Source organism: Urocampus carinirostris, chromosome 11 (genome assembly GCF_059441175.1).
Source record: "Urocampus carinirostris isolate Australia breed hairy pipefish chromosome 11, RoL_Ucar_1.0, whole genome shotgun sequence".
Taxonomy (NCBI): domain Eukaryota; kingdom Metazoa; phylum Chordata; class Actinopteri; order Syngnathiformes; family Syngnathidae; genus Urocampus; species Urocampus carinirostris.
In genome coordinates, this window is record NC_142359.1 from 33,497,459 (window position 1) to 33,522,510 (window position 25,052).

At 38.5% G+C, this 25,052-nt stretch overlaps 1 protein-coding gene across 1 annotated transcript; it reads left to right on the forward strand.

Annotated features, from left to right (window-relative positions):
• Nucleotides 1-133: 133 nt before the first annotated feature.
• Nucleotides 134-20,333, forward strand: smo (smoothened, frizzled class receptor). The gene is made up of 12 exons (XM_088347182.1): nucleotides 134-748; nucleotides 6,936-7,135; nucleotides 7,201-7,410; nucleotides 9,797-9,969; nucleotides 11,237-11,456; nucleotides 13,170-13,293; nucleotides 13,365-13,457; nucleotides 13,543-13,651; nucleotides 16,579-16,764; nucleotides 16,828-16,976; nucleotides 17,058-17,192; nucleotides 18,297-20,333. Exons 1-12 carry the CDS (start codon nucleotides 493-495, stop codon nucleotides 18,827-18,829), a joined length of 2,388 nt encoding a protein of 795 aa, XP_088203308.1. The 5' UTR covers nucleotides 134-492; the 3' UTR covers nucleotides 18,830-20,333.
• The last annotated feature ends 4,719 nt before the right edge of the window (nucleotides 20,334-25,052 follow it).

The window sequence follows — 25,052 nt, forward strand, 5'->3', positions numbered from 1 at the left end:
GTGGGGAGCAGTTCGTGGTGGTAAAGAAGTGGTGTGTGTACGTGTGTATGGAATGGGTGGCGTGCGCGTGGCGCATGCGCACCTCGGTTGGAGCTCCAGTTACACTTTTTCAGATTTTTGGGGATGTGGGGGGGAGGGCGAATCCGCGAGTTCTTCTGCATTTTTCCAGGGAATTAAACCCATCTAACAACCTGATGTTTTTCTTCATGATCAACTTTGCTCATTTGGACACTAATTTAGATGTCCCCATCCAAAAACGAAGGAATGTAAAGACGAGCTACAGAGGGCAAAGCACGGAGGTCTTCGTGGAGGAAAAAAAAGAACTCGGTCTTAAACCCCCGTTCAACTTTTGGAGTCTTTCAGCAAAGAAGTGCAACTAGAAGAAAATGCATATTGAGCCTCGAGACCCCCGTTAAACCAATCGTTTCTTCGATTCACTCCAGTTCACGTCTTCCCCCCGAAGTTCCCCAACCTGCGCACACAGCTCCCAAGATGTCGTCTCAAGTTTGGGGCGCCTTTGTTGGCTTGTTTGGGACACTGTGCGCGATGGTCGGCCTCACTTCGAGTGTGCAGCTGCCCCATAGCGCCAACATTTTCGAGGACAGATGCAAGATGACGACGACGTGCGAGGCGCTCAAGTATAACACTTGCCTGGGCTCACCATTGCCGTACACGCACACGTCCCTGGTGCTGGCTGAAGACTCTAGCTCCCAAGAGGAGGCCTTTGAAAAGCTGACCATGTGGTCCGGTAAGTTGGGGATATTCTCATTTCATGTACTGTAGGGGAGCGTTACTTTAAAAATATTAAAGGCTTTAGGTATTCACTACTTCTGCCGAAAAGTAACTGAATTACACTAAAGTCAAAGTAACTAGTTACCAGGGAAAGTAACTATTTCCGTTACTTTAATAAGAAGTTGATATATGTCTGACAATTTAAAATTTTCTAAGAAGTATTCAAGTCAAGTCAAATTTATTTGTATAGCCGTTAATCACAAAGTCTCAAAGGGCTGCAAACCAACCATTGAAACATTCCCTGACCTGAAACCTACATGAGGGCAAGGGAAAACGAAACAAAAACCTCAGCATGAGTAAAATTGAGGAACCTTGAGACAGGGTGGCACGTGAGGTGTTCACCCTTGCAGGGTAATTAATTGTTGTGCCAAAGGCATTAAAAGACCATGTCTATTTGTTACTTGTACTGTAGTATGTTTACCTTTTTCTAATCAATGAGCCTCAAACTCCTAAATTGAATTGAGGACCTTAGTTTTAGGTAGAAGTACTTTCATTTTCACTAAAGGTAATGCTTGATGTGATCTACACGACTTAACAGTGGAGTGCAGAGATTTTCAATATCACATTTGGAAGACTTATTGAGACTCAACTCTGAAGTAGTAGATACCAATAACCGGCACTAATACCACGTGTTTCTGAAACATCCCTTCTCTCTGCTGATATTTCTAAGAAATACCTGTGAATCCCTTTTTATTCTATTAAATGTTGCAATTAATTTGAGGTCATTTACTATGCCTCTATTTTCAATTTTTTATTGACCCAGCACCAGACTTCTTATGGATGTTGGATTTTAGTTGTGGTCTGTATTAGAAATGATATAGTCCTAAAGTAATATTTGATTGTTTTTAGCCCATGCAACATTTTTGTGCAAAAAATGTTTTTGTGGTGTTTAAATGGCCTAATCAGTTGAATAGGGATGAACAGAAGTGTATGTGTTATACATGTTATAAAAATGTATTGCACCTCACCATCAAAAGAATCATTCCAACACTCGGAAGTACACCAAAAAGAAACAGTATACAATATGTAATAAAATAAAAATTCGCAGTAAAGAACTCAAAGTGAGTTTAATAAAATGGTCAAGTAGACATGCTACTGTACTTCAAGTATTTTGTTCACAACAAAAGTCAACTGTAAAACATTATAAAGGGAATTTCACTCTACAGAATAAATCTCTAGTCAGACAACTGCTCAAGTAGACATATGCTACTGTTCTTCAAGTATTTCCACACAACAAAAGTGAACCTCGGTCCATTATCTTCACCACTTATCGTCAGTAGGGTCACAGGTGTGCTGGGGCCGATCCCAGCCATCGTCAGGCAGTGGGCAGGGGACACCCTGAACAGTTTAACAATATAATTGTGTTTGACACTACAGTTTAAAATACATAAATCAAACTCTCACAACCTGAAACAACTGGTCAAGTAGAAATAAGCAACGTCACTTTAAATATTTTCTCCACAACAAAGATCCATGTGATGTTATGTGCTACATACAGTAGGTGCTTATCGAAATTGTTAGGCAAATCCGAAATACTGCCTTCAGAGTTGGAAACATTGAAATATACTGTAGGTAGTACAGTGATAGTGTGTCTTCAATTGAGTCTTCAGAAAGTTTTTTGCAACCACTACTTCTGCTGGCTGAAAATCAATGCAATAAGGCACTGCCAATGTTGACAACTGAGGCACGGACAAAACCTTGTCAGAAGTAGGACTGCATACATTAATTCACACCCGAATAAAACGCCTCTGTGTTCTCAAACACAAACATTTAAATCACCATGAAGATAAGAATTCAGTATCATAATCATATAATAATTAATAGTGTGAAAATAATAATCAGCATGAAATGAAAAGTTTTTTAAAATCGTAAATGGTTTAGATAATCCATCAAAACGGGATGCTAATGTGGTCAACTGATGAGGAGAAAGTACATAATTATCAGAATACATCTTAAGCGTTATTCTGGATGGGACGTTTTTAAATTCGGCCACTGTTCATATTTCGCTTCTTTGTGAGTTTGGGTGCAATAGACTCTCAAGTGAACATGGTACTTTTTTACAGAAAAAAACTGTCCATGTACATGCTGGTGCTGGACGAATGACCTCACACATAGCTTAAACAGACGTTACAATTAAGTTGGGCTGATCATTGTTGCATTCGAGTCAATGCAGCTGTGGCGGGGAGGAGCGGTGCTAGAAATCAAATGGACGAAAACATTTCAGGGCCGTGGAATATATACAAGGCTGTGTTGTTCACATTTCTTTGTTTTCGTTTTATTATTATTTTTTAATCTAGATTTTATTTAAATCATATTAAAGACTATCGGGTCCTTTATTATGGAAAAGAGAGTTTAATGAATTCTATAATTTTTGAATGTGGTTGAGTTGAGCAACCCCAAAAACGTTCCACCTATGCATAAGGCATTCATTGACGAATTGCGTCTATCATGATTTTAATTTTTGACACTAGAGAGGCAGAGAGAGATGACAAGAAGTCCGAGAGGGTTTGGGAAATTTAGAAACTCAACACTTTTGTGTTTTTAAACAATATAAGGTTCTTAATGTTAACTGAAACAAAGCGTATCTTTTCTGACATCTGAAAGAGTGTCAGAACCAGAACAGACGGAGGACCCAGACGCGTAACGTTTTCACACAAGCTTTATTTTACGGGAATGGGGCAGTCATGCGCGATAACACAAACAGCAGTGATTCGGCGATCGCTAGGCGGAAGAAGTGAGACAGAAGACCGACGCGGAAAAACAGGAAGCCAGAGACCAACGAGATTGATACCGGACAGACGGGATCGATACCTGATACTGGCGCAAAATATCGGACAGGATGAGACAGGCGGATAAACAAAATGTTTTAATTCTATTAATATTTTGTTTATTTTATCTTTTAATAGTATATTTAGTATTGAAGTTATCCAAAAGTAATCAAAAGTAATCAAGCTGCTTTGCTGCAATATTATAGTGATCGGATTATGTTACTGATTACATTTTTCAAAAGGTAAATAGTAACATTATCTGATTAGATTTTTATTACATTACATTATATGGCAGTGAACTCAAAATGTGATAACTCAGCAATTTATGAATAGTTATGACTTCCAACCTCTAGCATCAGAGCTATCCATGCACTTACCTACATGTTTTCACAAATTTTGTTTTTGTTTCAACACACTCTCTCTTTGACTGAAAATACCTAAAACATGTTGTAAAAATGTTAAGTATAAAAAGGTTAAAATTGTGAGTATTTTTTTTTGTCGATGTATAAATATTGTAAGTTATGTTTCCTGTGTTTTTCAGGGATAATGTGTCGCACCATAAGCTTTCTCTTACATACAAATACATTTATTTTTGTTTTTCTTAGTTTTGTTGTTGTTGTACTGAAAAATACGGTATTATATATACTTGAATGATAGATTTTTTTTTTAAAGGTAATTCATTTTATGCATGATATTAAATAATTTTTGGTGATCAACAATTAAAGAGACTGAAAAAGCTAAAACCATTGTCTCTTTTCCCCTCAGAGCTTTTTAATTAATTATTCCTTTTGTCCTAATTTGTTCCTTTTATTTTTGTCATCTTTTCTCTCCGGCTTCATATTTATTTTTTTCTCTTATTTTTGCCAGCCTTTTTTTCTAGCTTTTTAATTATTTTTTTCTTCATTATATAATTTTTTTTCTTCGTTTTATATATTTTTTCTTGCGTCTTACTTATTGTTTCTTGATTTTTCTTGATATTCGTCTTTTGTCTCTTTTTCCATTCATGTCTTTTTGCCATATTTCCCTTCCTTTTTGAAGCCATTTTGTGCATAATGTTATATAATAATTGGTAATCTATGGATTAAAGCTGCAAAACATCCAGGGAGCTGTTAAGGGCCGAAAGAGCCGGTTGTCGAAAAAGAGACGGAATTCCCATCACAATTAGAAAGATTAGGATCAACTGCGGAAGTTCCCCAAAAAACACACAGTACAGTTGGGAAACGATGGTGCCCTCTAACTGTAGAGTTAGAAAATAAATAAATTTTACTTTTTTTTTTTTGAATGATCTCGTCTTGAACATTTCATCCCTGGTTGCTCTGGACGATTCAGTCACTGGTAGCAGATGACAACGTTATCGTAGATTGCTAAACTTGTCGCCGTACACTCGCAAACGTTATCCTCGCCCAAGCATTTATTTTGTAGAGTTGGTACGGGTGCTTGAAATCCTTGGAAATACTTGAATGTTAATGTTGTGTTTTCAAGGTCAAGAAAATGCTAACATTTTGGGTACAGTGCTTGAAATTACTTAAAATTGTTGCCATTGCCATGTTTTTGATAATCTGACTATAGACCATGGAAAAAAATGAAGAATAAATAAAAAAATATAAATTTAAATAAGTAAAGCAAAAGATCAGTAGTCTCTTAAGAGTTAACAATTGAATGCGTTCTGCTTTGGAGCAATCAATATAATTAAAGTGAGTCCAATGTTGGCTCATTCTTCTGCTTTTATAAATACAGTACCTTATTTATTTTTATGTCTTTGTATTAAACTTAATAATTATCCAGCACCTACTAAACTTTTCCCGTGCTTGACTTCTTCCTTTGAAGGTACTGGGAAAATTAAAAAATTGGCCTTGAAAGTCCGTCAAAAGCGCTTAAAATTGGCCTTGAAATAAGTATAAGAGCCCTGTATTTGGTACATAACATACATTTGTTCATGCAAATTATCTTTGTCATTATTCTTCGAAGACTGTCTTGCTGTGAGTAAATAGGTGCTGCTTTGTGTTTGTAAGGTTTATTATCGCTTAATATAGGTACCGTAATTGCCATCATTAATAAGCGGATGGATTGGCTGTGGTTGACTGGTATGGTTTTCCGAAAATGACAATTCATCATTTTATTACTATGTTGTTACTATTATGTTATTACCTGGTTGTAATTATTTAAAGGAGGGGCAAACCAGGTTAAAAAAAAAATCAAAACTCAACGACCCATCATTGGTGAGCTATTTTCAGAACCATTCTGCAGGCTACTCAGGTGCTCTTGGGGTCTACCTGGTGCCCGTGGCAACCCCATTGGTGACCTCTGATATACGCAATAATTTCATTGTATGTGAGTTGACTTTATTTTTTGTTTGGGACAATAATAGTATGCAGGCTATGTCCTGTGGTCAACAAATTAAATACTTAATTTTCAATGGGGAAACTAGTATTCTGTTGACTACCAAATGTGCAAATTTGAAAGAAGATAGAAGCCTTTCAAGTGCCTTCATAATAATAAGAAAAAAATCAGAGAACAAAATTCTCTGCTGTTTAATATAATTTTTGGGGGAAAACCATCGATTTTAGGTTCAAAGTGTTGGGGTGCTGACTACCTAGAGTGCCTGGCTGTTAAAACTTTTTTTTTTCATTTCACTTAAAGTAGTTTATGATCATTCTACACTGTTCGGGAGTATCACTTCCCATTTGCGGACATCACATTACACTTTGTGGTTAGCAGAATCAATATTACTACGCCATGTCCAATTTTTACTTATTTATTTCTAATCGAGTAAACTAAGGACTGATATCTGCTGATGATAACTCTCGTTTCACTTGCTCATAGGCTCCCTTTAGACTAGTGCTTTTCAATTATTTTTTGTCATGCCTCTCCTAGGAAGAAGAAAACCACCCACACCCCTCCCAAAAGCCCAGTCTTGAGGACATTGCCGGCTTGCGTTACCACAGCAAAGCTATCAATATTATAAAAGACTCTTCACCCCGGGCTTCACCTCTTTTCCCTGTTGCCCTCTGGTAGGCGCGACAGGAAAACAAGGACAAATGGGCTCAGTGACAGTTTCTTCCCCAGTGCCATCACAAGCGCGTATAACTATGAAAATATATATCTTATTTGGGATTTTTTTGTTGCTGATAAATGCTATTATTTGCACTTCTTTTAATTGCACTACTGTTAAAATGCAATATTTTTTATTGCACCATTTTTAGAACCTAGGCCAGTCTCCAAGCACTACTCTTGTAAAGACATTATTAAAGGTTTACCCTGGAGTGCCATGTCTAATCTTTTTGCTTACAATATTTTACAACGTTGATATCAATGACAATAACGAGAAAAAAGTCCCCGAAATAAAATGTTGTTTTATTTACATCCATTTTCTAGGCCTGCGCAATGCCCCACGCTGCTGGTCAGTCATCCAGCCTCTGCTTTGCGCTGTCTACATGCCCAAGTGCGAAAACGATCGCGTGGAGCTGCCAAGCCAGAGTCTGTGTATAGCCACGCGCCGCCCCTGCAGCATCGTGGACCAGGAGCGCGGATGGCCCGGCTTTCTCAAATGCGAGAAATTCCCAGTGGGGTGTTCGGTAAGCCAAAAGAACAAGCCGTCTGCGGTTTCCCTGGCTGTGACAATATTACAATTGTGCTGCAGAATGAGGTGCAGAAGCTGAAGTTCAACACTTCGGGGCAGTGCGAAGCGCCGCTGGTGAAGACGGACATCCAGTCCAGTTGGTACAAAGACGTGGATGGCTGCGGGATCCAGTGCGATAACCCGCTGTTCACAGAGGAGGAACATGATGACATGCACGCCTACATCGCCTACTTTGGCACTATCACCCTTCTCTGCACCTTCTTTACCCTGGTAAGTCTTGTTTTGCATAGCACTGTTGCATTTCCTAAATCTGTTCATTGTTGTCAAGAGATAAATACTAGGTGGTGCTAGAGCAGGGTTGGGAACATTTTTGAGTTTCAGCCGCATTGGCTTCTAAAATTTGCAGAGCCCGGAGAAAAAAATAATATTTGTTTTGATTTTTAATATATGAGGATTGCCCGACCTATACTCCAGATAGACTTATCTGTGAAATTTGTATACAGGGTAAAAATGTCACAAGTTATTTTCACATTAAACCGCAAGAGGAAGATCTTGGCCTATTTTGATCATTTTAAAATTGCCTGTGATATGAGCACAGTATACTTGAATGTGCACCTAAAATCTTTTATGAAGAATATATTGTTATATGAAGAGGGAGTTAACAAGCGGACCCTTGGGACAACACACGAAGGTCAATGATAGACTTTTGCTTGCTAAAAATGCAAGGCTTGAACGTGATCAAATATTTATCACTTATTTGAAACTCTTTTGAAGCTGCGTGAATCGCTGCTGCTAATTACCGTTGTGAGCGTTCTGTCATCTCTCCTACATACCTGTCAACCTGTACGTTTTTGCGGTACAAAGTGCGTTTATTATGCATTTTAAGACGTGTACGACATACAAGAAAATCTGTACAGAAAAAAAAACGCTAATTTGTCAACTATGGGTACCATCCGGAATACACCGACTATCACGAAACGGCAAATCAATCCAGTCAAACGAGTTCGCCGCGGTAGCCTCTATCTTGGTATCTTTTTTTTCCGTTGCAAACGAAGCAAGCGGTTTGATGCTACTGTGCCCATGCGTCTACCGCCTGGGGATTTCCCATTGTGTCCATGTGGTAGTTGTGTAGTGAAGGGATTTCCGTCTCATTTTAGAGAACCGGCTTTTCGGCTCAACTCATTAGAGAGCCGGCTCTCAAACGGCTCACTTGCTTTGATGCATTATATTACGAATTATTATGTTGTATTAAGAAGTTAAGAAAAAAATGGAAGTATAAAAGGAGAAAATGAAAAAAAGACAGGTTTGTGGTCATCCCTTTAATCAGTATATTACCAACAATAATTTAATGCAGAGAATGAATTAATAATTTGAATAAGAAAATGTATTATTCTACTTAATTAGATTTGTATGTGTTTTTTCCTTCTACTTTGAACGTCCAAGCTACTTCATTTTTGAACTTTTTTTAATAATAAACCTCATTCATGTGGAGCAATTCAGTATCTCACAAAAAATGTTAATTAACAATATATATGATATAATGAAACACATGTACATTATAACACGTTAAACTACGTAAATAAACACGTTTGGGAAAAAATATGGTGTAAGATTATTTTGTATTTCGTAAGGGAAAATACGACAGTTTGTAAAGTTTGCAAAGCGGAGCTTACGTATAATGGCGGTTGAGTGGTGCACATTCAAAATGCACGTCGGACAGTTGAACGAAACGGAGACTGACTTGCCTCAGCAAGATTCAAGTATCATTCAAGCCAATATTTTTTTGAAGACACGCATTGTACAATTTGTGTGCGTATATTTCTCTTGAAGAAAGAACTTGAGCGTTATGCCAGACTGTGCTTGACATTACAAATGAAATGTCCGAAAAGCAAACGTCTGTTGTTAAAACTGTTGAGAATTTTTAAGTACTTTTGTTACAGACCTTGCGATTGATCACTGAATGTACTATATATATATTGGACATATTTTTTTCATTTACTTTTCTTAGTTTACAGGGATATAAAGTTGACCTATTTTCTATTTATTATTTCTTTGCTTGCCCCTAACAAAATGGACAATGTTTATGTCTCTACTGACTAAGCACAGTGCATAATTGGTTTTGAATAGTACATTTTTATTTATTTTTGTACAAATCCGCTATAAATATATAATATCAATGTCATTTGAATACAATCTAGGTCTGAGCAAGAGTGTCAGTCGTGGTTTCAAAATGAAGTGTAACTTGAGTTTTTCAGTAAAAATGTGTTTTAATACTAAATGAGTTAAGTACAAGTATATTACCTTCAGTTCTGAGACACAGTTGTGCTGTTTTGACTTTAGAAATCGGGTGGTAATTATTGATCATGCAGGCAATTACAGAGTCCTCAATCTTTGGCATTTTTGTTTTCTTTATGTCTTCAGAAGAAATAATCACTGCTTGGTACTGCTCTTTAAAAGTCTGCAGGGGCTTCATTGTTATGATTGTCGTGTATCTCGTGGATCTCCGCCAAAAATAAGCTCCAAAAAATGGATGAAATGTGCAGTATATTTTTTCATTCTTTCTCTAAGGAAATGATGAAGGGTTTTTTTTCCTTTGAGCACTTACCTCCCAAAAAGTTTGCACACTGCATTTTATTTAACATTTGTTTGTTGCCAGGCCACGTTCCTGGCCGACTGGAAGAACTCCAACCGCTACCCAGCCGTCATCTTGTTCTACATAAATGCCTGCTTCTTCGTCGGCAGCATTGGTTGGCTGGCGCAGTTTCTGGATGGCGCCCGCACTGAGATTGTGTGCAAGAGCGACAACACCATGAGGCTTGGGGAGCCCTCGTAAGTTGGACGCTTCCGCCAAAGACCGGGTTGAAATCAATGTTTCCTTTAAGCACTGCCCAGACCTTCTCAGCATACAAGAAAATCTATCCTGCGCTAAAAAAATCAGGGCACAAAATTGCGAAAGTATTTCCCCAGCAAATTCGGCCAGAATTACGATGCATTTAGGCAAAACAACTAGGCTTCCCTTTACGGTAATTTGAAGTCAATGTCACCACAAGATTGAGTAAATGAAAGCAAGCGTGCATGTGAGCTCAAGCTCTTGTGCCAAGAGAGAAGGAGGGACTAGTGTGGCGGCAAGGATAATGCAGGAGATCGCTTTTTTAAAAAATGGATTATTATTGTATTATTCCCTATTACTAAGACATTTAAAATATAGAGAGACAAATATGGTTTACTTGAATTATTGCCCGCACCGACTTTGTAGCTACGTGACCATACTTTGTCACACGCTGCGCCCAAGCTGAACATGTCTTTTTTTTTTGAGAAGCGGCTCTTTCGCCTCAGCTCCCAAACGGCTCTTCAGATTATTTTTGTTGCTTTTATCCTTTTATTACCAATGTTTATGTAACATTATTCACAAAATTACTTTTAAATAAAGTAAACAGGCAAAGAAACATGGACAAAAATGAACAAAGAAACAAATGAGGGAAAAAAACAAAAAAAGAAGAAAAAAGTAAAAAGCAAGGAAAACAAGCGAAAATAGAAACACAAGAAAGGATAAGTAAAATGCCAGGGAAAAACGGAGGTAACAAAAGAATAGAAAATACAAGGAAATGAAGGAAAAAAGAGGGGTCTCTTTAATTGCTCTTATGTTACATTCGAAATTTTGCAAATATATCAAGTCAATCTTTTCGCAAAGATTTTTACTTCCACCAAAAAGTGTGATTACATGGAGTTCTGCTTTGTGCAACCAACTAAATAAATCCCCAAAATGTTAGTATTATGTAACAAAAGAACAAAAATCTCATGTCACAGTTGTTGTAAAAACAGTTGAGGTGTGTGGGCCATGCAACCTTTTCAATATTAATTACAAGAGCCAATTCATTCAAATTGGAAAAACTAACCAGTGTTGCCGGAAAACCAGCAGAATGTAACTTGATTTGATCTCAGGTATGATAATGATTTGGTTGCCACACTTAAAATTGATGTTGTTCACCGTTGTTCCAAGCAACCCTCACAGACTCTTTGTGATTGCTCAGACCCGTGAAAGCTTAGAGGGAACGTTGGTTGGAATCCAATTTTTTTTCTCTCCACTTACCCGCAGTTCATCCGAGACCTTGTCCTGCGTGACCATCTTCATCATCGTATACTACTCGCTCATGTCGGGAGTGATTTGGTTCGTGATGCTGACGTATGCCTGGCACACATCCTTCAAGGCACTTGGGACCACCCAGCAGCCCCTCACTGGACGCACCTCCTACTTCCACATGGTCACATGGTCCATACCCTTTGTGCTCACCGTCGCCATACTGGCTATTGCTGAGGTAGAAGAACAAACGTCCTAAAAGACCATCTGATAAAATGTAATTAACGTAAATTCCGGACTACAGAGAGCAGCTTATTCAAAGCCACTTGCACATATTTAAGGAAGAAACTCAACATTGTTTTGTACAAGCCGCTCTGGATTTTAACCTGCAGGTCTAAATGGCCATAAGAATGAATTAATTCAAATCCATTATCTACATTTTTTAATGAACTGGGAATTGTCTGGTCCATAAAAGTATAACACTTGTTTGCGTACTGTGTCCGCAGCTATCAATCTTAATCAACTAGCACAGCAGTCAATACTAATTAAATTGAACACATGCTAAGCAATGCTGCTATTTTTAAGCTCTCCCATGCCTTGCGCACATGACAAGATGATAGAGAGGAGACCTAATATTCCTACTACTACAAAAAACAAAACAATATAAATTAAAAATATGAACTTTTCATTGGTATAAATAAACTATAATATATGAACTTTTAACTATTTACATTTCAACCTTTGAAAAGCCGTATAGGGTTTGAAACTTTGTTACTCCCTGCCGCCATCTCATGGCTAAAAGTCATAATTGCAGTCTGAGTCATCTCATTCATGATGCACGTGCAACTGTGGTTTTCTAGAAGCGTGCAAATTAACTATTCTTTTTCATTTTTTGGGGTGTTTGGGCTGGCGTTTGGACTCTATTAGAAGCAGGCCTTTTATTTCTTTCACCATTTTTTTGCTACACTGACAAATAGAAATAAAAACAAAAGGTCTGAAAAAAAGCAAGTAGGCGCAGTGAGAAATATAGCATAGGGCTCAGCATTGATAACACATACCTAATGGAGAAAATATTTAACTTTCAACTGATTAAGGGCCCCTCAAACAACGCACCCCACCTTTGACCAATGTAGACTGGAACAACACAGTGTGTGCATGTGTGTGTGCATGTTTGAACTTGAGTTATAGGATCTTTGCATTTATACATAATTGGAAATAGATTTATAATGAAACAAGTTTATGAGACTCTGGTAGTACCAAGTAATCCTAGCCACCTGAAAGAGTCTTCCTATGCAATACAGTACAGAGATCCTTCGGTTTTGTGAAAAGTGAAAATCCGCAAAATAGCGTCATAACCGATGTAAAGTATACGTCTGCAAAATAACAACTATTGATCCCCAAATTATAAAACACTACACATAATTGCAGTTAAATAAATGGTTTTATTGTCATTATACAAAATTCAAAACGAAATTGGAGGACATCTGTCAAAAGCACGTGCAGTCTAAGGTATAAGCTAAGAGCCCCCGCTTGCTTTAGCATGCATCTACGTCTGTGCGGTCACCCCTGACTCCCACGCGGAAATTGAAACGCTTGGAGCATTGCCACATCGTCATGGAAGTTGAAGCCTTTCCGCTTGTGTGGGTACTGCACGAGCGGCTGGCAAGTTGCTCGCTAGCATCGGCTGTTAGCCAAGCAGTAGTGCCTCAGTCAATTCCTGGACGCGATAACAATCCACGGAGCACCCGCTGGTGATCAGTATTTTTCGCACTCTTCTGACTTTCTTTAGAGTTAGATTTTTTTGATGAATTCCCTTTTAATGTAATGAGCAGCTAAAAGCTAGTGGCACTTATCCTTGCCAGTTTTGTTTTAATTCGGGGACGTTGACTCTACATTTTAGCCCCTTGTCCTGTGTGCCTTGTATTTAATTAATTTCATTGCTTGCCCACAGGTGGATGGTGACTCCGTAAGTGGAATCTGCTTTGTGGGCTACAAGAATTACAGATACCGTGCCGGCTTCGTGCTTGCGCCTATTGGCGTGGTGCTCGTGGTTGGTGGCTATTTCCTCATCCGAGGTCTGTCCCATCCAAAACCCCCTCAACCCCAGCCCATCTTCCAGTCCCTTGATTTTGTTTTCATCTTGTAGGTGTTATGACTTTGTTCTCCATCAAAAGTAACCACCCAGGACTGCTGAGTGAGAAAGCAGCCAGCAAAATCAATGAAACAATGCTGCGACTTGGTATGTCCTTTTTTTTCTTCTCTTTTTCAATTACTGCCTGAGCTTTTATTTTAAAAAGTTAATCCTGTTTTTGTTTTATTTTTAGGCATATTTGGCTTTTTAGCATTTGGATTTGTTTTCATCACCTTTGGCTGCCACTTCTATGACTTCTTCAACCAGGCTGAATGGGAGAGAAGCTTCAGGGAATATGTGTTGTATGTTTATTTTTATCCCCTCCGTCCACTTTCTCTGGTTTTGATTAGAAGTTTTCAAACGTAGCAACAAAAATAATATGTTTCTGTCATTTAAATGGAAATTGATAAATATATTTTAAAGACAAACACTCAAAGCTGCAACAATTGTGGTGCGTGAAAAACTGATTTTTTAGGAGGATCCTCAAACACAATTTTTTTTTAGCATTGCTTTTAATGTTGTTTATTCGTATTAGTTTTACCTCTCAACCTTTTATTGCAGTGTATTTTTCATTTTCCCCCAATTATTTTCTTGTATGTCCTTTCATTTCCTTTAAATTCGAGTATTCCCTTTTACCCCCGCATTGGTAGGGGTATTTGACTGACCGACAGGGGCAAAGTTTCCAACTCCTTCCTTAGACCAGCCGTAAATGTCCCTAACAGTGCGAACAAGCCTCCCTTAGGCTACTTTCCTCACATGGTTAAGCTGTGTCCTTGCCAAGTTTTTCCCTCACAACCTTGATGATATTTTTCATCGATTGTTTATCTACAGCACTTTGAGTTGCATTTCATTGCGTGAAAATTCCTTCACAGTTCAATTAGATTTGATGACAACAACAAGACTGGCAGATTTAATGGGGATTTAAATCAAGGGTGTCAAATTCATTCTCACACATAAGCCACATAAGCAAAACAACTGTCCTCAAAGGGCCTGAAGTAACTTATAAATGTAACTAAATGTAATTGAATGGTATGTAAAGTAACTAAACTACTCCTTGATGAAATTTGACTCTGAATTTATCACTTATCCACGTCACAAACATTTCAAAAAATTTACACATGAATGAATTAAATTAAATACAACAAAAAACTAAATCCGGACATTTTCGGGATACTGTTCAATTCCACTCATTATCATTGTTATGGAAACACCGGTGTATAGTGGCGCTGAGCCGTCACTTTGTTGGTATTCATAGTCATCAGGCATTGTGGGAAGTGTAGTTTTTGGGTTTTTGATCCATTTATTTTCAAATGCTCTGACATTTGAGGCTAACACTGGCCACATAAAATAATGAGAAGTTAGCCGCAAACCACCTTTTGCCTGCGGGCCATGCATTTGAAACATGTGATTTTAAATCATATTAACTGTAGCTTCCTGATTTAACTTTACATTTACAATACGATACCAATATTAAAGCCAGATACAGACCTAATTTAATCCCATCAAAAATGTTACATCTCGTTTGTGGTGTTTTTAAAATTCTAATTGGTCAAGATGCATCTTGAATTTGGGAAATTCTTTATTCCTTTCGTTGATTCAAGTTAGCATTATGAACCTTAATTTCAGACCTCAATGATAGAACATTTTCAGTTAGTGTACCGTATTTTCCGCACTATAAGGCGCACCGAGTTATAGGGCGCACCCCGAAAAAACAGTTTTTGGTCCTACATTTTCCATACATAAGGCGCACCGGATTTTAAGGCGCTACAATGGGAACGTCAACAAAACAGTCAGGTAGTTCAGTCAAACTTATTACCCCCTTAACATTCCGAAAGCTTGCAAAGAAGCAAACACGTGTCTCAGACATGTACGGAAACAGTATCTGTACGATGTCACTCAAATGCATCGTTCCAAATATCATTCGGAAGGTTAAAGTCTTGGGATTCAAGAAATGCCAACCATTCCTTCGTTTCTATTTTCTTTTTTGCTCGCAACTTTACTGTGCATATGACAATAAACACTCGGAATTGTGTTTAATTTAAAAATAGATATCACAGAAACATCGACATCAGTCTGAAACAAGATACGGGGAAAATATAAAGGCCGGAGTAGCTCAAGTCGTTGTGTTCAATAATAATGTGCAACCATGGTCCCCTTATATCCGTGAGTGTAGTAAATCCAGGAGAGTAAAATATTTACAAATACAGTACAGAATAGTAAAATACTGTTTTCTCTATGCCGTCAACTGAACATGCTATTCACATTCATCTTTTTCGGCCAATTGCAGGCTTTGTTTTGCCCCTTTAGACTATGCAAGCCTGTAAATGATAAAAAGGATCCGCCCTCTTTACTTCCGAATGACTTTAGCCAATAGTGATCGATTCAACTGATGATTGACACATCTTTTTCGCCCAATTGCAGGCTTTGTTTTGCCCCTTTAGCCTATGCGAGCCTGTAAATGATAAAAATGATCCGCCCCCTTTACCTCCGAATAACTTTAGCCAATAATGATCGATTCAAATGATGATTGACACATTGGTTAGCCAATGAAACGCCGGTATATAAATCCCAGCATACACCGCGGACTACTTCGCCTTCGGGGGAAAATCTAGTCGGCGGCTGCTTGCATTAGTTGCAAAACTTTGCGACTTAATATTGATCCATATATAAGGCGCACTGTATTATAAGGGGCATGGTCAGCTTTTGAAAAAATAAAGGCTTTTAGGTGCGCCTTATAGTGCGGAAAATACGGTAACCTCTCGAGACACAAAAATATAAAAGATGTAAATGTTTTTACTGTCTTGTTTAACTTAGATTTTGTTACAAAAGACAGGCTTTAATTTGTTATCATAAATCACCCTTCCTTTTCCCAAGTCCTCACAAATGAAATGTGAAATTTTGAGTTTTCTTTGGGATGGTCCTGTAAATCAAATTAATTGGAGTCAGGCTGGCCTGTTTAGGCCTGATCTCAACTCTAGTCTTGCCCCCCCCCCCCATAGCAGAAGCTCCACCAACCCTTCTAGGACTGACTCACCGAATCCCTAGGGTTCGATCGAACCTTGGTTAAGAAGCACCGAACTAAGACATACATCCAGATGGACTGGTTGTAAATTATCGTATATTGTTGCTACTATTGAAGATTTTGGGTGAACTTAGATACTGTTTTTGGGCGGACAGTTGATATCAATGTCAAATTGGGATATCCATAATAATAATTAGCTTTGTACAGGTGCGAGGCCAACGTCACCATTGCCTCCCAGACCAACAAGCCGATCCCAGAGTGCACCATTAAAAACCGGCCCAGTTTGATGGTGGAGAAAATCAACCTTTTCTCCATGTTTGGCACGGGCATAGCCATGAGTACGTGGGTGTGGACCAAAGCTACCATCCTCATCTGGAAGCGCGCCTGGTGCAAGTAAGCAGGTCACATCAAAATGTCTCCCGTTTTCAGTAAAAGTACAAGATCGCATTTGTTTAGAATTTTCGGGAGGAGCAACAACGAACCAAAGAGAATCAAGAAGAGCAAGATGATAGCCAAAGCCTTCGCCATGCGGAAGGATCTGCACAATAACCCGGAGAAGGAGTTGTCCTTCAGCATGCACACTTTGTCACATGACGGACCCGTTGGTAATAAATTACAAACGAAATTTAAAAAGTAATTACAAATAAATTGAATTGGAATTTATTGAAAGTAAATATTTTTCCCAGCCGGGATCAACTTCGACATCAACGAGCCATCCAATGACATGTCTTCAGCTTGGGCGCAGCGTGTGACCAAGATGGTGGCACGGCGAGGCGCCATCTTGCCGCAGGACATTTCAGTCACCCCTACAGGAACGCCAGGTGACAATTTGGAACACTTAAAGTGGCAAAATTTGCTTCCAGTCAGTCTTTGAAGGCTCGCTTCAGGCTTTGAAATGTTTTGGTTAAAGAATTTTGTCATCATTTTCAATGAGACGAGAAGGACGCTTTTCACACTGCTTGTTTCGAAGGGAATCACAAAATCTTCTAACGTGCAAAATGTGAGGAAATAGTACATATTTTTGCGTTAAATATAAGAGTATGATTTTGCCCGAGGCGATCATATTCAATGAAAATAAATCATGACTTGCTCATTTTATGCCCGATTTTACATTTTCTGTCAACGTCACAGCCTGCTGTTATTACGGGAAATTAATTTCAAAAATATATAAATATGGAAGAAGGCTTTTTTAAAAAAAATCATAAACAAACAATTAAAACAACAATTTATGAACACTTATACACAATACAAACAACTTAATTAGAATTTTAAAACTTTATGTGAAACTCATTGAAAAAACCATTTACAATACCAAATCAGTGTTCACACATAACCATTAATAGTCACTCCTCAATCTAGGCTAAAAAGAAATCCTGTATGTATAAAAATATTTAGAAAGGTAAAAACTTTGATGTCTACTGAAGTGATCATATACCATATAGTCACTTGCCACCTGAAGGCTTAAAACACTAAAACGTTTCTAGAAACGCTGAAAGGAGGCCGTTTTACATGCTTTTTTCTTGTACTTCTACCTCGTGAATCAAGGCAAGTGAGTCTGGCAATTTGCTGCAGCTTTATTTTTACAAACATTGAAACAATGTAAGCCACCAAGAGGAACTGAAGCTACTGAAGCTTTCAACTAGATTAAATTAAGAGAGGCAAAAATATTTTACCTACGAAAGGTTATTCCTGCTTTCCGGTACTCTACAGTACAGCGTTTAGTGCAACCACAGGCAGCACAATGAGCCGGCATTCTCTTTTGGATTTGTTGGCTCTGTCCACATGCACTGGAAGATTCTGATAATTTGAGCCAGTTAGCTTAGGCTTGCTGTAGGCACATTGCTCAAAGGGGCGTGTCCTATCTAGTCTTCTATAGAAATTGTGCTGGTAAAGGTTTTACCAACTGACATTTTTTTTTTCCATAGTCCCACCCCCCGAGGAGAGGAATAGGTTGTGGATGGTGGAAGCTGAAATTTCACCAGAGATGATCAAGCGAAAGAAAAAGAAGAAGAAGGCAATGCATGCAGCAGCCGAGAAAGAAGCAGCGACTGATCCCCTGGCTCACCCCAAGCGGGAGTTTGGCCGCAGCACGGTGCCCCGCTTGCCCAAGGTGCCCTGCAACCCCAGCCTGTTGACCAACCAGTGTGAATACCAGAAACAACATCAGACACTGCAGGACAACATCTTGCCGGGAACCTACCAGGACTTCCCACCAACGCCCAGCGACGAGCATCCCCGCATACCCACCCGTCAATGCGGGTTCACGGACCGCCCGGAGAACCTCGGCCTGGCTCGGCCTTGTCCGCCCAGAACCTCCTTTTGTCTCCAAAATGGGCTGTCGGAAAAGATGGCACATGTGGCGAGGGTACCCTGCGGCCGGCGGGTCGGCTACGGCCCTATCCACTCGCGGACTAACTTGATGGAGGCGGAACTTATGGACGCGGAGTCAGACTTTTAAGTTGCACAAATGGAAAACTTTTAAAAAGTGCTGGATACTTTCAAAATAAAGTGCACAAACATGGCAACTTTAAAACAGAACACAAGTGAGGCAGCTAAAAAATGGCTTGAAAAATGAACTGTTTTGATAATTATGTAAAATAAGGACAACAAAAAACAGCATTCAAGTGTGTTGTCTAACATGGCAGGTTACCATTAAAGTAGACTAAAGTGATCTGTTCTGATATTCCCTTTTCCATGCTCACTTCTTAACAAGTAAATACTCAAAATCAGGGGTCAGGAACCTATGGTTCGCTATCCATATATGGCTCGCTATCCATATATGGCTCTTAATATGATTAAATCTGACTCGGGAGATAAGATTTAACTACTACATATTTCTATATGGCGTCCTTAGGTTGGGTGATCTCATTCCGATTTTGGCGCATGTAAAGCCAAAGCAACACTGAGATAACTCTTTGTTCATGCCAGAATATATAGTGCACAATCTCAATTACAGTTTACAGTCAGGTTGTCACACTAACATAGCCTGTTTTGGCAGTAGGTCGCTAAGACATCCTGTAAATGGAAGCTCCTTAAACTATGATTGTTTACTGTTGAGATACTTTGTGATGAAAACACTCAGAACAAACTGTAAACACCCCAAAACGCCCGCAAACCAATCAGAGCAATTTTATTGGCTGAGCGGTAGAGGTGGGCGGATCACTGCACACAGCACACTCTTCGCTTTCTCGCTCAGTGCGGTTCGCCCCATAGGTAAATACGGCGATATCATTATCCTTTGCAGTATTTTATGACATTTTTACAAAGAAACTTTGCTTGCACCTCTTTTTGAAACCATTATTTAAGACAGAATGCTGGTCAAAACGAGCCTCAACACTCAAGTTACTGTGGGAGGGAGACAAATTGTAAATGGTATATTTATATCGATATGGGACACAGGCTCTGGCATCGTTATTGTTTAAGAAATTTTATAAAATCATCAGGTTAAATAAAATGTGCTGAATTGTTAAGTTTTGTCAGAAGAGCAAATATAGCGGTTTTGTTGATTTTGTCTTAAAATGTATGGTGTGGCTCAATTTTTGCTTCTATCTCAAAAAGGTTCCCGACCCCTGATCTAATTGTTTAGTACTGACTATTCACTGGTGCCTTTACATATTTCTGTTATTTAATGTTGCTCATGGCTTAAAATTCATGCATTGCGCTTACAGTATTTTTACAAAATATGTATGTTCATCACGTTCGTGTTGATATCTTAATATTCTTGAATTGGTTATCCTTTGTCACAAATCCATAAATCATTGATCGTACTACTCTTTTGGTAGGTAATGATTTCATGATGAAATTTGCTTGTTTTGATGACACAGTTGTTTAACAAATATTAAGGATGGATTGATGTGGGGTTTTCAGGGCCAATACAGATTTTTAGGATTAACAGGAGACGGATAAGTGATATTTGGAGCCGATAATTTTTTGCTGTAAAAGCCCCAAAAAATGGCGCATATATATATATATATATATATATATATATATATATATATATATATATATATATATACATAATAACTTTTTTATTATATATATACTGTATATAAATAATATATTTATATACGTATATACTGTATATACACATATATATGTGTGTGTGTGTGTGTATATATATAAATATATATATATATATAAATATATATATATATATATATTTATATACATATATACACATATATGTGTGTGTATATATATAATGTTTCTAACAAATCCAAATAAAACGAAAAAATTTCAACAGCTCGCAAATTGAAAAGTGTGGGCACTCCTGTTATAGAGTCAGATTAACAAATTAATGTTATGGTAAAAGCTAATTACTCATCCTTCCATTTTGCCTGCTTTTTATGCTCACCCTCTCTGTCAAGCACAAACACACACTTGATTGATGAACTAATGTTAGAGCTAATAGATGAGGGTCCATCTGAACGTGCTTCCCTAAAACAAGTTACCTACACTTATTACGCTATCTGTTAATCACACCCACGCTTTTCTACAATGCAGTTTTGAAAATCTCACTATCGGCAGTCTTGGTTCAGAAAAATGTCTTGATTTAGGAGTTAGCAGAGGTGCCTCGTTTCTTCTTCCTTTCTACCGTTATTCCGTTCGCAGTCACTTATCAATTAGGAAGGCATTGGGTGGGTAGCGTGTGACAAAAGGCGGGAGAGAGGGAATGAGAGGCTTAGCCAGTTTTAAATATATTTAATCGGCTCAGCGAATAGATAAAAATGCCGATACCGATGTCCGGCAAATTTCCAACTATTGGTGCCGATAATCGGCTCACCCGATAATCGTTCGACCTTTAACAAATATGACTGCTTTTGAAGTACACAGGCGGCGATACTTGTTTTTGGATGAAGTTGTATTGTACAGATTTAGATGTGAAAATGTTGAATTTTAGGGGGAGGTGAGTGAATAGGCGTTACACTTTGTAACCAAAATGTAACTGTTGGCATTAGTGTTGGAAAATCATGCCACAGTTTAACTATTTAGCACAGATGTATGGATTTTTAGCTATTTCCATAAGATGCTTTGAGATGTATTTTGCCAGTCACCTAAACTACATGAAATGTCAGTCACCGATGAAATATTAAAAAAAGAGGGGGAAATATTTTCTAAAACTGTTGAGCTCTGTTTTTGTACAATTTCAGAAGATGTTGAAAATGCCTTACAGATTTCTACTGCTTGCCCATTTTATGTGTAAATAAATGTAATCCCTAATGTTGCATAATTGGCTAATTTTTCAGACTCTGCCCATTTGTTACCTCTTCGAATGTCTGTTAAAATCCCCACGCTTTTATTGAAAACTTTGGGAACGCAATAGACAAATATATTGAGTGTGCAATGTAATTTTGCATTTTAAAGATCTTACTGCACTGTATATAGTTGATGGTAGGTTAAGGTGCATCCACATGACACCAACAGGCCACTTTCTTATTCAAACAAGAAATCACGCCTCAAAAATTAACCAGTGAAAAACAATTTCAATATTTTAAGGCCTTATTTAAAGACTGCATTTTTCTTTCCTTTATTGTTAGCCGTGTAAGTCATATTTTTTTCCTAATTTACACAATTTATTTTCCCGCATTTTAAAGACAGTATATAGTTGATGGCAGGTTGACACTAAAAGCCACAAGGGTTTCTTAATTTAACAAGAAATCATTCCTCAAAAAAGAAGCTAATTATTTTAATCCAGTTATTCTAAAACACTATATTCTATATGAAAGCACATTGCTTTCACTTGAAAATTAAAGGTGAAAACATTTCCAGTTTTTCCTAATAATATAATTTTAAGGGCCTTATTTTAACTGTATTTTTTATTTTAGTGTTCAGATTTTAGTGTTTTTGTCATTTTTTTCTCATTTTTACAATTTTAACGATCGTATATAGTTGATGGCAACTTGACACTAAAAAGCCCCTTGGGTTTATTAGTTAAACAAAAAAATCATGCCTCAAAAAGGGGCCGGGGTTCAGTTACCCTTCCCCCGCTATGGAGCCCCCTGTCGACCTGGGGTCCAGGGCCTGTTCTCCGGCAGATGCCCGAACAGATGGCAGATGGGTAGGAATGGCGTGGCCTGGTGCTACTGGGGCCTCGCAGAGTTGGTTGGTTGGTTGGTTGGTTGGTTGGTTGGCTGGTTGGTTTGGAGAGCTTTTGCCCCCATCATCCCTTACACCCTTTGGATAAAGGTTTCTTGCATGTTCGGCTTTCCACTACACTGGTTCCTATCATGAGTACTGTCCACAGGCGACAACCTCAGCCCCGGCTACTCCTCCAAAAAAACACCTCCCACCTTACATTCACATATTCAGACCAGGGGTCAGCAATAAATGATTGGTGAAAAATTAATGCCATTAATTGCGAAAAATTAATGGAATGGTTGCTTAAACTCATAAATCCATTTATTGCAAAATTTAAATTATTAGCAATTAATTGCGAAAATATTCGGGCTCATATTACCTATGAAAACCGTAGATATCAACGTTATTTAACAACGGCAATGCTTTTCTAAGAAATTTTTAGCGAAAATGTATTACTTTTGCACATATTTTTATTTCAAAACCTCAATTTTTGACGATGATTTTGAAGTAAGGCCGGCCTTATATTCGGGGAAACACGGTAGCTGTACGTACGTAGTGTGGTTGCAAAGCAGCTTTTGATTGGTCGGGACAAAATCGGGCTTGTTGATTGGCTCACGTTTTGCCTCAAGCACGTACGTCGTGGATGCACATACGCACACGTTGTACACCACTACTACTACGCTGTATTGATTGTAATCTTCGCACGGTTATGGGACCGAAGGAAAAAATGGTTAGAGAGTACTTCACGCAGATTGATGTCGTCAACGGCAAATGGCGCTGCTCATGTGGCGCCGAGCGCATCCAACGGCGCAACACCGGTTGGAGCAATTTGGAAAGCCACATTAAAAGTCAGCACTTGAAGAAAGAAAGTGATGCAAAGAAGCAGGAGTCATCCAATCCTGGATCGATAGAAAATTTCCTGTCGTCACCGGCTAGTATACCATTAAATTACCAATTAATGGCTAGAAATCCAATAAATACCCATTAATTGGCCTTGCCGCGAAAAAAATTAACATTAATTTTTTCGCACTTAAATATTTATTTTTTTTCCAAAAATCAATTACTGATGACCCCTGACTCAGACTATCAGGTGCGGGGTTTTTTTGTCGACTTTGGTCTTAAATTTTATTTCAAAAGGCATTCAAAAAGTCTTAAAAGGTCTTGAATTCAACATGCTTTAAGCTGTAGGATTACTTTCTTGATCAGTGAGTTTTCAGAGGTTTTAGCAATTTTCCTTTCGACTTAGGATGAAATTTTAATAACTGGCGATTTTAATGAACATGTGGACAACTCCTCAGAAAGACTTTTTAAACCTTTTAAACTAACTACATTTTAAACAGTACATCACACAGAGGACACACCCTTGATCTACTTTATGTCAGAACCAGAACAAATGGTAGACCCAATCGCGTAACGTTACTCACAAGTTTATTGAAAAATAGCGGAAAGGCAGCGCCAGCAATCCGGTGCTCGCGGGACGCGGGAAGCAATCCGTTCACGGGATCGGAGCGTGTTCTGAATGCGGAAGTGGATCATCCGGAGCGGGAGATTGTAGCGTAGCAAGACAGAAAAGCAGGTCGTTAGCCGGGACGGGAGATAAGAGCATGGTCGTAGTCAAAAAATGGGTCGTAGCAGGAGATAAACATGGAAATCAGGAATGGACCAGTGGAAAACGGGTGACAAAACAGGAACGACGGGGGTCAGAGTCAAAAATCCCTGCCTTGTGAAAACAGAGGTTCGCTGACGGACTGACAACAGGCGAGTGAAAGACTGAGCTTAAGTAGGGCGGCAAACTAATCAGGTAGCCAGCAGCAGCTGGCGCCAAACGAGTGGGCACAGGTGAATGTAATGAGTCATCGTGACACTTTACCTTTGCCTAGAAAATCCCAACCTAATTAAGTTTCATGTTCCAGCTAAGTTTCATGTTTGTCATCCACGCCCCTTTCCTATTAAACAGTAGCGAGCTATTTTTCGATGCTTATTGGAGCGATTAATTTATCCTAATCACTTTATACTATGTTTAATTTTGTTTTTGTGACCTTGTTATAAAAGTTCTTAATTGAATTGCTCCTTTCAGCTCTTTTTTTTTCTTTGTCCAAATACTAGGTCATAATCCCAGAAGTTAAACACGCATAACATAACCAAAACCACAAGAAGAGAAATATGGTTACAGTGGAAAAATAACTACAACCCGGTCAACCGGGAAACATTCTATCAACAACTCTACGTCTTCAATTAAACACTCAAACAGGTAACATTAATATACCTCTCAAATCTTATTTCTGACAATAACAATACAACAAAATTCCTTCATCCACCTTCAACCAATTAACTACTGGTGATATTAAAAAGTCCCCACAGAAGCCAAAAAACACTCTTGGTTAGGGCCGGGTCACACAGCCATTTGCGGCTTAATCACGGCCAAAAATTTCTGCCTGTGAGGAAGACGCTATTGGACCGAGGTCGCCATACAGACGAGATACAGCAGTGCTTAACACGCGGTCGGAAATTCACGCGCGGTTGACAGCGCGAAAAAGTTTTGCGCCGCTCAATACTTTAACGCACGGGTGCACAGCCTTTCACGGACGTATCGAGGCTGAATC

Bases quoted from the DNA above. Each gene is read 5' to 3' on its own strand.
- smo (XM_088347182.1), top strand. From the start codon at position 493: ATGTCGTCTCAAGTTTGGGGCGCCTTTGTTGGCTTGTTTGGGACACTG. The intron at 9,970-11,236 runs GTAAGTTGGACG...ACTTACCCGCAG, and splicing joins ATGAGGCTTGGGGAGCCCTC to TTCATCCGAGACCTTGTCCT. The intron at 16,765-16,827 runs GTAAGCAGGTCA...GCATTTGTTTAG, and splicing joins TGGAAGCGCGCCTGGTGCAA to AATTTTCGGGAGGAGCAACA.